This window comes from Salmo salar, chromosome ssa15, assembly GCF_905237065.1.
Source record: "Salmo salar chromosome ssa15, Ssal_v3.1, whole genome shotgun sequence".
Classification (NCBI taxonomy): Eukaryota; Metazoa; Chordata; class Actinopteri; order Salmoniformes; family Salmonidae; genus Salmo; species Salmo salar.
Genome location: NC_059456.1, coordinates 102,870,873 through 102,883,675, shown reverse-complemented (window position 1 = coordinate 102,883,675; position 12,803 = coordinate 102,870,873). Strand labels below are relative to the sequence as shown.

The following is a 12,803-nucleotide window of genomic DNA, read 5'->3' as shown; positions in this document are numbered from 1 at the left end:
CTACAGATGGGTTAGAATGGGCCAAGCATGTTGCCAGCTCCATACCAATGACCACACTCCATTTCAATGGTGATAATTCTCCCACTGGTTTGTACACTGCGTGACAGTCTGTGCTGCTAGGTGGTAGAGCAGATGGAGTGTGAAAATGACTTCTATTGATGATTATGAAACCGCTAGTCCTGAAGAGGCATAATGATTGGCTGAGAGCCATTTGAAGTTGTGCTAACAGCAGATTAACCTTTGACAGCGTGTGGTTTCAAATGTTGAATTTCAATGATGAAAATTCTCCCAGTTTACACACAGTCTGTGCTAGGTGTTGTTTGCGTGCCTGCGTGCCTGTCTGCCTGTCTGTCGGCCTGTGTTTTTCTGTGTGTCTGTCTGCATGTCTGTCTGTCTGTCTGTGTTTCTCTGTCTGTCTTCTCTACCTGCAGTAACAGAGGTCTCCGGGATCTCCTCGTATATGCCCATATCTAGAGGTCTGTCACTGAGCTCCTCCAGGTAGCTGGCTGTGGTCCGACAAAAGCTCTGCATGGACAGGCCGATGTACTTCTCCCTGATGAACAAGGCCTTCACTACACACTTAGCAGCATCCAGCAGGTCTGTGAAGGGAACCTGGGGAGAGGGAGCGGGAGAGAGGGCACAGGTTAGCCATTGGACCTTAGAAGAAAAATAATACTTTATTTTACATTGTAATTTCTCAATCATCTTTTTCCTTTTCAACCCACACCCATGAGCTGCCACTGGAACAGTTTGTAGAGGTTAGCTAAGTGCCTTGCTCAAAGGCCCTACAGCAGGATATGGTATGGAGGGGTTTTTGGGGGATATTTCTGTGACCTACCCCACATTTCTCCTCTCCAGAGATGGAGACCCGCTGGTACTCCTTCTCTCCTTCCCGTTCTTTCTCCTTGGGGTACAGGTCCATGAATGCCTGGCTCTGCTCCTTCAGGTATCTAACACAAGACGATAGGCCAGGTGTTGTATGTTACCCCACGAGGTCTGGAGTCCGCTGCATTTCCATTCTACCTGATAATTAATTGCGCCCACCTGGTGTCCCAGGTCTAAATCATTCCCTGATTAGAGGGCTAGAATGAAGAAGAAAAAAAACTGTGGACTGTCTTCGAGGACCAGAGTTGAATATGAGGCTGATAGGGGAAGAGAAACGGTTCATAGACAAGACTGTGTTAGCCAGCTGAGCTAAAGCCTAGACTGCTAAACTATATGAGAGATAAACTATATGTGACCGACCAGTGTACTCTGCATGCCACAAGACTGTGTTAGCCTGCTGAGCTAAAGCCAATGCATTAGCTAGCGGAGCTAATGCGAGTCTCCTTACTGTACTCACTCTAGGTCAGTAGCTAGCAGAGCTAATGTGAGTGTCCTTACTGTACTCACTCTAGGTCAGTAGCTAGCAGAGTTAATGTGAGTGTCCTTACTGTACTCACTCTAGGTCAGTAGCTAGCAGAGCTAATGTGAGTGTCCTTACTGTACTCACTCTAGGTCAGTAGCTAGTGGAGCTAATGTGAGTGTCCTTACTGTACTCACTCTAGGTCAGTAGCTAGCGGAGCTAATGTGAGTCTCCTTACTGTATTTCTACCTCTAGGTCAGTAGCTAGCGGAGCTAATGTGAGTCTCCTTACTGTATTTCTACCTCTAGGTCAGTAGCTAGCGGAGCTAATGTGAGTCTCCTTACTGTATTTCTACCTCTAGGTCAGTAGCTAGCAGAGCTAATGTGAGTCTCCTTACTGTACTCACTCTAGGTCAGTAGCTAGCGGAGCTAATGTGAGTGTCCTTACTGTACTCACTCTAGGTCAGTAGCTAGCAGAGCTAATGTGACCTACACCACCCGATGTCACAGGAAGGCCAAAAAGATCATCAAGGACATCAACCACCCGAGCCACTGCCTGTTCACCCCGCTATCTTCCAGAAGGCGAGGTCATTACAGATACATCAAAGCTGGGACCGAGAGACTGAAAAACAGCTTCTATCTCAAGGCCATCAGACTGTTAAACACCCATCACTAACATTGAGTGGCTGCTGCCAACATACTGACTCACCTCAAGCCACTTTAATAATGGGAAAATTGATGTAATCAATTTATCACTTGCCAGTTTATATTATTTATATTAGATAATGTTTACATAACCTACATTATTCATCTCATATGAATATACTGTACTCTATACCATCTACGGCATCTTGCCATCTTGATGTAATGTATCACTAGCCACCTTAAACAATGCTGCTTTATATGTTTTCATACCCTACAATACTCATCTCATATGTATATACTGTACTCCATACCATCTATTACATCTTGCCTATGCCGTTCGGCCATCACTCATTTATATATTTTTATGTACATATTCGTATTCATTCCTTTACACTTGTGTGTACAAGGTAGTTGTTGTGGCATTGGTAGATTACTTGTTAGATATTATTACTGCATGGTCGGAACTAGAAGCATAAGCATTTCGCTACACTTGCATTAACACCTGCTAACCATGTGTATGTGACAAATAAATTTGATTTGATTTTGAGTCTCCATACTGTATTTCTACCTCTAGGTCAGTAGCTAGTGGAGCTAATGTGAGTCTCCTTACTGTACTCACTCTAGGTCAGTAGCTAGCGGAGCTAATGTGAGTCTCCTTACTGTACTCACTCTAGGTCAGTAGCGCTGTCAGTCTTCATTAACTCCTGTTTGGCTCGCAGAAGGATATTTGGCTCAAACCTGTAGAAGACATAACAAAAAGCTTTTTTAGAGACTTCCAACATGATTCTATTGGGATTCATGAGGACTTGTTGCTGACTACTAATTCTCTCTCTTTTCTCTCTCTCTTCTCTCCCTCTCCCTCCCCTGCCCTTCCTCTCTGTCTCCCTCCTCTGCCCTTCCTCCCTCCCTCCCTCCCTCCCTCCCTCCCTCCCTCCCTCCCTCCCTCCCTCCCTCTCTTACTTGACATCCTGGCTGATCTGTCTCTCTAGTCGTTGTCGTCTCTCCTCCAGCTGTTCTATGGGACTGTCTTCAGGGAACTCATAAGGGGTGCTGAGCATATCACACTCTGCTAAGCTGCGAGAGAACAGCTCCTACATGGAGACACAGAGAGAGTAGCTTGTTTAGAGCTTGCTTGGAAATGAGTTGTAAAACGTTTTTGTTATTAACGATTTTCAATTCAATTTATCCACCTGTGTGGCTGGAATTGTATTGTTAAACGATCACAAATTCCATTCTTTCGATCTCACTTACCTCAGCGATCTCCTTGTATTTGCCGTCCATGGAGGTGCGTAGGTCAATTGTCTGTTTCAGCACCACGGGGATCCCTGGCAAAGAATGCTGGGAAGTCAGGAGGTGGCGGGCACCACGGCGATCAACTAGAGAGAGAGAGAGGAGGGAGAAAGTGGGAGAGGGAGGGAGAGTGAGAGAGAGAGAGAGGAAGGAAGGAAGGAAGGAAGGAAGGAAGGAAGGAAGGAAGGAAGGAAGGAAGGAAGGAAGGAAGGAAGGAAGGAAGGAAGGAAGGAAGGAAGGAAGGAAGGAAGGAAGGAAGGAAGGAAGGAAGGAAGGAAGGAAGGAGAGAGAGAGAGTGATAAAGAGAGAGAGATAGAGAGTGATAAAGAGAGATAAAGAGAGAGAGAGAGAGTGATAAAGAGAGATAAAGAGAGAGAGAGAGGAAGGAGATAGAGTTAGAGAGTGATAAAGAGAGAGTGATAAAGAGAGATAAAGAGAGCGAGAGAGAGAGAGAGGAGATAGAGCGAGAGAGATTGTCATGCCGATCTGCACCGTGCCAAATCAGATGTTTCCAAGATGAGGTTTCTTTCCCCTTTTTACGAAGCTTAGCCTACCTACTCCACAGTTCATAAACCGGAAGCACAGAAGCCACATACGCTTGTTGTTCTCAGCCTGACCACGGTCAGGACAATATACAGAGCAGAGCCAAAACAGTAACCCAGCCCAGTGCTGGAGGTCTGAACTCAGCCGCTGTTTCTGCCTCCAGACACAATGGACCATTCAGGTGGAGCCTAAAACCCATCAACAATACACTGGCCTTGTTGCCAGCACAGGATTCAATGTCTCCATGTTGATTAAGCAAATGCAGTTGCAAGAAAAACAATAACATTCTAACTACAGTTACAAGACCTGGGCCAAGGGTCAAGGGGCTCATTGAACAGTACAAGCTAGGATGGAAAGACATCTGATGTAGGAACATGTGAACACAACATTGTTGAAAACAGTTCAGACATCCAGACAGCCAGACAGCCCAACAGACAGCCCGACAGACATCCAGACAGACACCCAGACAGCCAGCCAGCCTGACCGACCGACCGACCGACAGACAGACAGACAGACAGACAGACAGACAGACAGCACAGCCAGACATCCAGATAGACAGCCAGACAGCCAGCCTGACAGACAGCCAGACAGACAGCCAAGCAGCCAGACAGACAGCCAGACAGACAGCCCAACAGACAGCCCGACAGACAGACAGACAGCCAGACAGCCAGACATCCAGCCAGACAGCCAGCCAGCCAGCCCGACAGACAGCCAGACAGCCAGACAGCCAGACAGCCAGACAGCCAGCCTGACAGACAGCCAGATACACAGCCAGATACACAGCCAGACAGACAGCCAGACAGACAGCCAGACAGACAGCCCGACAGCCAGACAGCCAGACATCCAGCCAGACAGCCAGACAGCCAGCCAGACAGACAGCCCGACAGACAACCAGACATCCAGACAGCCAGACAGACAGCCAGACAGATGGATATGGTATGTCCTTCACCTTCCTGTCCCCCAGAGTGCACTTAGGAATCAGCATCAGTGTCTGCTGGTGCGACAATAGTAATCTGCTCCCTCAAACAGCGGACCAGGATCTAAAATATGAATGTTCCTGTTTAATATTTAATTCCGGCCTCAGACACCTAAAGTGGTAGAATGTCAGAGGGATCGTTGTCCAGCACTATATACAGCCTGACACACATGCTACTGGAGTCCACTGGAACCAGTACTTTCATTCATCTATTTGCTCTGCCCTCATATTTAGCCTCACAATAAAGTGTTTAACCATGTTCTGTTCAGGACAACCAGGGTTACAATGAAGTGTTTAACCATGTTCTGTTCAGGACAACCAGGGTTACAATGAAGTGTTTAACCATGTTCTGTTCAGGACAACCAGGGTTACAATGAAGTGTTTAACCATGTTCTGTTCAGGACAACCAGGGTTACAATGAAGTGTTTAACCATGTTCTGTTCAGGACAACCAGAGTTACAATGAAGTGTTTAACCATGTTCTGTTCAGAACAACCAGGGTTACAATGAAGTGTTTAACCATGTTCTGTTCAGGACAACCAGGGTTACAATGAAGTGTTTAACCATGTTCTGTTCAGGACAACCAGGGTTACAATGAAGTGTTTAACCATGTTCTGTTCAGAACAACCAGGGTTACAATGAAGTGTTTAACCATGTTCTGTTCAGGACAACCAGGGTTACAAGTAGGACACAAAACTATTTGACATAAACAGTTGAATTCGTGAGTTTTATTGAGAAATGTTAATAAGAAAATAAGATAAACTGATTTAAAAAATGATTCATATGAATGCTTTAAGTATAGAAATGGTTTGCTCAGTGGGAAATTAATATCCAACTAGTCAGAGAACACGGTGTGGAGTTTGTGACAGAAACTATGTGAGTTTATTACAGTATTATAGACACTATAACCTGAGATTTACTATGATCTATGTAGAAGAACCCCTTACAGTATTATAGACACTATGTCCTGGGATTTACTATGATCTATGTAGAAGGACCCCTTACAGTATTATAGACACTATGTCCTGGGATTTACTATGGTCTATGTAGAAGAACCTTTTACAGTATTATAGACACTATGTCCTGGGATTTCCTTTGATATTCTATGTCGAAGAACCCTTTACCTTCTAACGACTGTTGTGTAGCTTGTGAGTGTCTCAGATCTTCATAGATGGGTCATAATAGTTTTGTAGCTCAAACCGTTCAAACTTTAGACGTTTTGGGGAGATTTTTTTCATTTTCTTTTTGGGATCCGCCCCTTGTCTCAGAAACACAACTCTAGCTCCGCCCCTGTGTCACGACTTCCACCGAAGTCGGCCCCTCTCCTTGTTCGGGCGGCGTTCAGCGGTCGACGTCACCGGCTTACTAGACACCACCGATCTATGTTTCCCTGTTCGTTTTGTTTTGTCTTAATTAAACACACCTGTTTATGATTCCCTGATTAGGTTCATTATTTAACCCTCTGGCTTCCCTGTTTGTCTTGTCCGTGATTCTGTAACGCTTTCGTTTGGAGAAGTATCGGAGTCAGGCGCAGGACACAGGGATGAGTGCAAACAAAACGTGTTTACTCAAAAACCACAATAAAACTTCTCCCACAGCAAAATAACAGGGTTGGGAGAAACTCCTCCAACAACCACAAAACATGAACAATCACGGACAAGACAAACAGGGAAGCCAGAGGGTTAAATGATGAACATAATCAGGGAATCATAAACAGGTGTGTTTAATTAAGACAAAACAAAACGAACAGGGAAACATAGATCGGTGGTGTCTAGTAAGCCGGTGACGTCGACCGCTGAACGCCGCCCAAACGAGGAGAGGGGCCGACTTCGCCGGAAGTCGTGACACCCTGTTAATCACACAGACTAGTGGTTGGTATCTACGCATGCAGAAGAAATAGCCCCCCCCCAAAAAAAAACATCAGTCTCAACCACAAACATTTAAAAATATATATTTATCCTTTATTTAACGAGGCAAGTCAGTTAAGAACAAACTCTTATTTACAATGGCAGCCTACCGGGGAACAATGGGTTAACAGCCTTGTTCAGGGGCAGAACGACAGATACTGTAGGACTCAAGAGATTTAGCTTAATGTCTATGCTTAGGGGTCATGTATAAAAATGCCCAGCTGCCCTTTATTTAGGCTACCATGGCTAGAAGAAGAGATCTCAGTGACTTTGAAAGAGAGGTCTCAAAGGAACATAGGGGGTTTAAAGTGTGTGTATATCTCTCAGTCACCAGATCTCAACCCAATTGAACACTTATGAGAGATTCTGGAGCGGAATTACTCATGGAAGAATGGTGTCGTATCCCTCCAATAGAGTTCCAGACACTTGTAGAATCTATGCCGAGGTGCGTTGAAGCTGTTCTGGTTTGTGATGACCCAACGCCCTATTAACACACTATATGTTGGTGTTTCCTTTATTTTGATTAAGTTACCTGTATGTGTGTGTGTGGAGGGCAGTATGCTTCCAGTGGCAATAATAGCAGCGCTAAGCCTTATGGGCCTGTATGTAACTGATCCCTTAATGGCTTCTATATTTAGATCATCTAATGGTTACGTAACTCCCCATCCACACAATACACACCAAGGAGAAACTAGTCCCCAGCAGGCACGTTTCACACGGTGCTACATTTTGTACTTGGCTCTACAGGGTAGCTTCCATTATGGCTCTACAGGGACACAGTTCGACGAGATACATGGCATCATGACAATAATCTGTACGGATCATAGATTCTGCTTGTACTGCATGGAACCTCAGGTAACCTAATCTCAGATTTACCAATGACTTAGATTTGACCCGGAAACACAACATGCCCCTGCAAAATCATCGACTAGGACAATCAGTCTATCATGTCTCCGGGTATTCAGGTAATACAGTTAATACATAACATTGGTGCCCAGAAACATATATTGCATGTGCTCTGGCCAACAAGTCCATTTGGTAGATTAAAGTTCCACAGTCTGTCATGAGAGACTACGGGAAAAATAGTACAGAACATTTCTATATTATATATAACACATGATCACTTCTCCATTATCTTTTTGGATTCAATTGTAGGTGAGGCTTGACAAGGAGGTGTAATGGTATTCCTTTGCTAATTGACTTCCCATCCAATGCATAATAGCAATACACAGAACATAGTCGGTCCAAACCCTAACCTTCATTGGGCTTTCTCCTCGAACCAGGGATGTTCTCTGGTTCAAGCCAAAAGCTCACATTTCAAAAGCACACCTGAGAACTAACCTGACCGCTCTGTTTTATCTCACCCGGAGCTTGTTGCTTGTTGTTGTCGTCAAAAGTCCTCAGGGAGGGACGACGATTAAATGAAAACCATCTGATACTAAGGAGAGTAAAGGTCAAAAGTGAAAGGTCGTCGCTTCCTGTTGATAGGTTCTTATTTTTCAGAGTAAGTAACTCACGGACACTAGAGAAGCTTTAACCAAGTTTAATTCTTCCCAAAGGTTCTGTACAGCTGTAATTCAGACAGCCAAACATTTCTCACATCACAGATATATATATCCCCCTTAAGACACTCCTCCTCCTCTCCAATCCTTACATCTTATGGTTTAACAGGAAAAGGGTAACAGGATATTAAACCCTTATTACTCCCTTAAGGGGATCTGACTTCACCTCCTGACCTCAACCCCTCCTTCACCTAATCTACAGATGTCCATCTGTCTTTCCTGTATCAACACGGTTCTCTCCTCCCGTCCACCCAACACATTCCAAAGCCACTCTGTCTTTCTACAGATCTCACTCCTTTAATATACTATGCGTTTGATCTTTAATGTCTTTAATATCTCAATGTTCAAAATATTGAATTCCAACACTGTGTAATCAATCTCCTCAAAGAGAGGGCTGATCTCTGAACTCGTCCACACTACTGGTTTCCTGTTTTGAGTTTTAGATGTCCCCAACAACATTCCGATTGTTGTGTCAAGTCCACAACTGTACAGCTGTGGCTCCAGTGTCTCAGTGGGTTAGAGTGTGGAACAGGCAACACCATGGGTTGTGGGTATTCATCAACGAGTATGTTTCCATTAACCATCAGCAGTAATGATAGCAAAGAGATTACTGATACCATAGACTTGTGCAGCTAAGACTACCACAATGGGGGGGGGGTCAATGGGCACACTCACACACACACATTACTACCGGAATATTACACAAGTCACTGTCTGGCGACAGGGAAGCAGAGGGTGAGGGAGAGATGAGAGAGAGAGAGAGAGAGAGGGTGAGGGAGAGAGGAGAGATAGCTAAAGAGGAGAGAGATAGCTAGAGATAGTTAACCAGCAGGGAGAAGGTGTTTAAGAGGGGAGGAGAGAAACAGATAGCTAGCGTTGTTTTGTTTGTCTGGGATCAGGGTATCGAAGCATTAGCTAGACTGGTCCAAGATCTGTTTGTGGTGTCTTAACACATCCATAGGAGCTGGCTATAGAGCACAAACAGATCTGAGACCAGGCAAGGTGTTTAGAGGAGAGAGATCGCTATCTAGCTAGCATTGTTTTGTTTGTCTGGTATCAGGGTAGTGATACGTGCCTCTCTCCTCTCTGCCTGTTATATCCTGTAGCTGCGTGTACTGATGAGACACAAAACTGTGCCCTGACTGAACATGTCAAACACAGTTTTTCTTTCCAGATAGGCTCACACGAAGAGAGAGAGACAGGGATGGTGGGAAGGAGAGAGAGTGAGCGAGATACACACTCAGACAAAACAATAACACACACACACACACACACACACACACACACACACACACACACACACACACACACACACACACACACACACACACACACACACACACACACACACACACAGGTACGTCCCCTGTCCTCTTTAATCTCTGTCATGTCATACATACACAGAACTGGTCCTGTAGATCAATCCACTCTCCCTCTGTCTCTCTTTCTGTCCCGATGTCTGTGTATCTGTCTGCCCCCCACCCCTGTTTCTGACTGGTTTGGCCCAGCTGTCTAGCAGTCCCTGCCGCTCTTCCTGCCTCATTTAAATGCTTGTGACATCAGTCTGGACCATACCATGTGGTGCAGCGGGGCAGGGTGGAGGGGGGGGGATGACAGGCTGCATCACTCAGGAAAAAGGCTGGAGTCTCTGTTTCTCTCACATCAACCCCCCTCTATCTCATCGTTTGCTTTCTCACATGTTTTCTTTTGCTCTGGGGAAGGTCGAGGTTGCCTGCATTTGTGTGTGTGTGTGTGTGTGTGTGTGTGTGTTTTTGTGTGTGTGTGTGTTTTTGTGTGTGTGTGTTTTGTGTGTGTGTGTGTGTGTGTGTGTGTGTGTGTGTGTGTGTGTGTGTGTGTGTGTGTGTGTGTGTGTGTGTGTGTGTGTGTATGAAAGAGGAATCTGGTATGGTTTGAGACGTGCTTGCAGAGAACCAGAGGTCAGCCAAGAGATGATTGTTGTTGTTTAATAAAAAAAGACCTCACCCTCATCCTCTTTCTCCTCCTTCCCCTTTCCTCATATTGTATGAATGAAATTAAAGGGCCACCGTGTATTTATATATGACAAATTGCTGCATGCTGTTTATCGAAAAGGAGGCATTGAGCTGTCAGAAATGAATCGCACACGCATTGGTCAAATAGTGAGAGGTGCCTCCTCACATGACATGGTTGCGCTTCGTATTCGCATGCCCTATAAACTGCGTGAACCACCAACCTTTACTGAACTACTGCAAGAAGTAAGGGAGAAGGAGGACATGATTCAAGACAGGACCACAACGAAGAGCGTTGTGAAGTCATCAGCTGTTGCTCCTGTTGCCACAGTTTGCAAAGAAGCTAATTCTGAGATAGAAGTGCTGAGAAAAGAGCTGAATGGTTTAACCTGTTAGGGCTAGGGGGCAGTATTGACACGGCTGGATAAAAAACATACCCGATTTAATCTGGTTACCACTCCTACCCAGTAACTAGAATATGCATATACTTATTACATATGGATAGAAAACACCCTACATTTTCTAAAACTGTTTGAATGGTGTCTGTGAGTATAACAGAACTCAAATGGCAGGTCAAAACCTGAGAGATTCCTTTACAGGAAGTGGCCTGTCTGACCATTTCTTGAACTTCTTTTCCATCTCTATCATTTACTAAGGATCTCTGCTCTAACGTGACACTTCCCACGTCGTCCATAGGCGCTCAGAGCCCGGGAAAAAACAGAATGTCGTCATTCCAGCCCCAGGCTGAAACACATTATCGCCTTTCTCAAGTGGCCGATCAAGGGACACTGGGCTTATGCTCGTGACCCCGACCGCCCCCGCCTTTGGGATTTTTTTCCTCTGTTTGCCGAAAAGGAGATTCCCTGTCGGAATATTATCGCTTTTCTACGAGAAAAATGTCGTAAAAATTGATTTTAAACAGCGGTTGACATGCTTCGAAGTACGGTAATGGAATATTTAGAATTTTATTGTCACGAATTGCGCCATGCGCGCGACACTTCTTTACTATTTCGGATAGTGTCTGGAACGCACGAACAAAACGCCGCTATTCGGATATAACGATGGATTATTTTGGACCAAACCAACATTTGTTATTGAAGTAGCAGTCCTGGGTGTGCATTCTGACGAAGACAACAAAAGGTAATGAAACTTTTATAATAGTAAATATGATTATGGTGAGTGCTAAACTTGCCGGGTGTCTAAATAGCGAGCCCGTGATGCCTGGGCTATGTACTTAGAATATTGCAAAATGTGCTTTCACCAAAAAGCTATTTTAAAATCGGACATATCGAGTGCATAGAGGAGGTCTGTATCTATAATTCTTAAAATAATTGTTATGCTTTTTGTGAACGTTTATCGTGAGTAATTTAGTAAAATGTTAGCGAATTCCCCGGAAGTTTGCGGGGTATGCTAGTTCTGAACGTCACATGCTAATGTAAAAAGCTGGTTTTTGATATAAATATGAACTTGATTGAACAAAACATGCATGTATTGTATAACATAATGTCCTAGGGTTGTCATCTGATGAAGATCATCAAAGGTGAGTGCTGCATTTAGCTGTCTTCTGGGTTTTGGTGACATTATATGCTGGCTTGAAAAATGGGTGTCTGATTATTTCTGGCTTGGTACTCTGCTGACATAATCTAATGTTTTGCTTTCGTTGTAAAGCCTTTTTGAAATCGGACAGTGTGGTTAGATTAACGAGAGTCGTGTCTTTAAATGGCTGTAAAATAGTCATATGTTTGAGAAATTGAAGTAATAGGATTTTTAAGGTTTTGAAAATCGCGCCACAGGCTGGCAGTGGCTGTTTACGTAGGTGGGACGCAAGCGTCCCACCTAGCCCATAGAGGTTAAAAACTGAAATGACACGTCTCATGTCTGCTAACATCACAGCAGCTCAATCTGACATACAAAGGTCAGATGTGGCATTTAAAAGCAAAAAGAAGAGAATAAATCCATCACAAGAACAGACACAAGCCGACAGCAACCCCGGAGTGTTTTGTTATAGATGTGGAGAAGATGGCCATTTCAAGAGAAACTGTGAAGGTGAAGAGAACTTGAGGAAAGTCAACACACGCCTAATCAAACAAAAGCGGTCTATGGGAAACTACAGAGGGACCCAGTAAAGGAGCGGCCTGACGTCCCGGAGAAGATACGTTCCACCAAGTGCCACAAGTATGAAGACATGAAAGACATGCTACCTACAGGTTTAGTTGGTCCAAGTTCTGTCGTTCCTGTACAGATTGAAGGTATCTATACTAAAGCTTTGCTAGATAGTGGTTCTCAGATTACTCTACTTTACAGATCCTTTTATGACAAGTACTTGACGCATTTGCCATTGATTCCTATAGGAAACTTAGAGATATGAGGCCTTAGCTCTGATCAGTATCCATATGATGGCTATTTGTCACTCAAGCTTGAGTTCTCAGGATCGGTTTTGGGTGTAGCAGAGACCATGGAAGCACTTGTGTTGGTATGTCCAGATCCGGCCATGAAAGGTAACGTTTCTATTCTGGTCGGCACCAATACATCTGTAGTGAAGAGACTTA

General features: G+C 44.5%; 1 protein-coding gene across 3 annotated transcripts in view; it reads right to left on the bottom strand.

The window, feature by feature from the left end:
- LOC106572896 (AMP deaminase 2) overlaps positions 1–12,803 on the bottom strand; it is a 114,137-nt gene that overhangs the window by 76,217 nt on the left and 25,117 nt on the right. For all 3 annotated transcript variants that reach the window (XR_006759363.1, XM_045696459.1, XM_014147478.2), the window contains exons 2-6: positions 3,241–3,365; positions 2,950–3,080; positions 2,659–2,727; positions 839–950; positions 426–612 (exon numbers count right to left, since the gene is read on the bottom strand). Coding sequence is in view for 2 of the 3 variants with exons in the window: in XM_045696459.1 (XP_045552415.1) it covers positions 426–612; positions 839–950; positions 2,659–2,727; positions 2,950–3,080; positions 3,241–3,365 (624 nt within the window). In the remaining variant the exon portion in view is untranslated. The remainder of the gene's footprint in view (positions 1–425; positions 613–838; positions 951–2,658; positions 2,728–2,949; positions 3,081–3,240; positions 3,366–12,803) is intronic.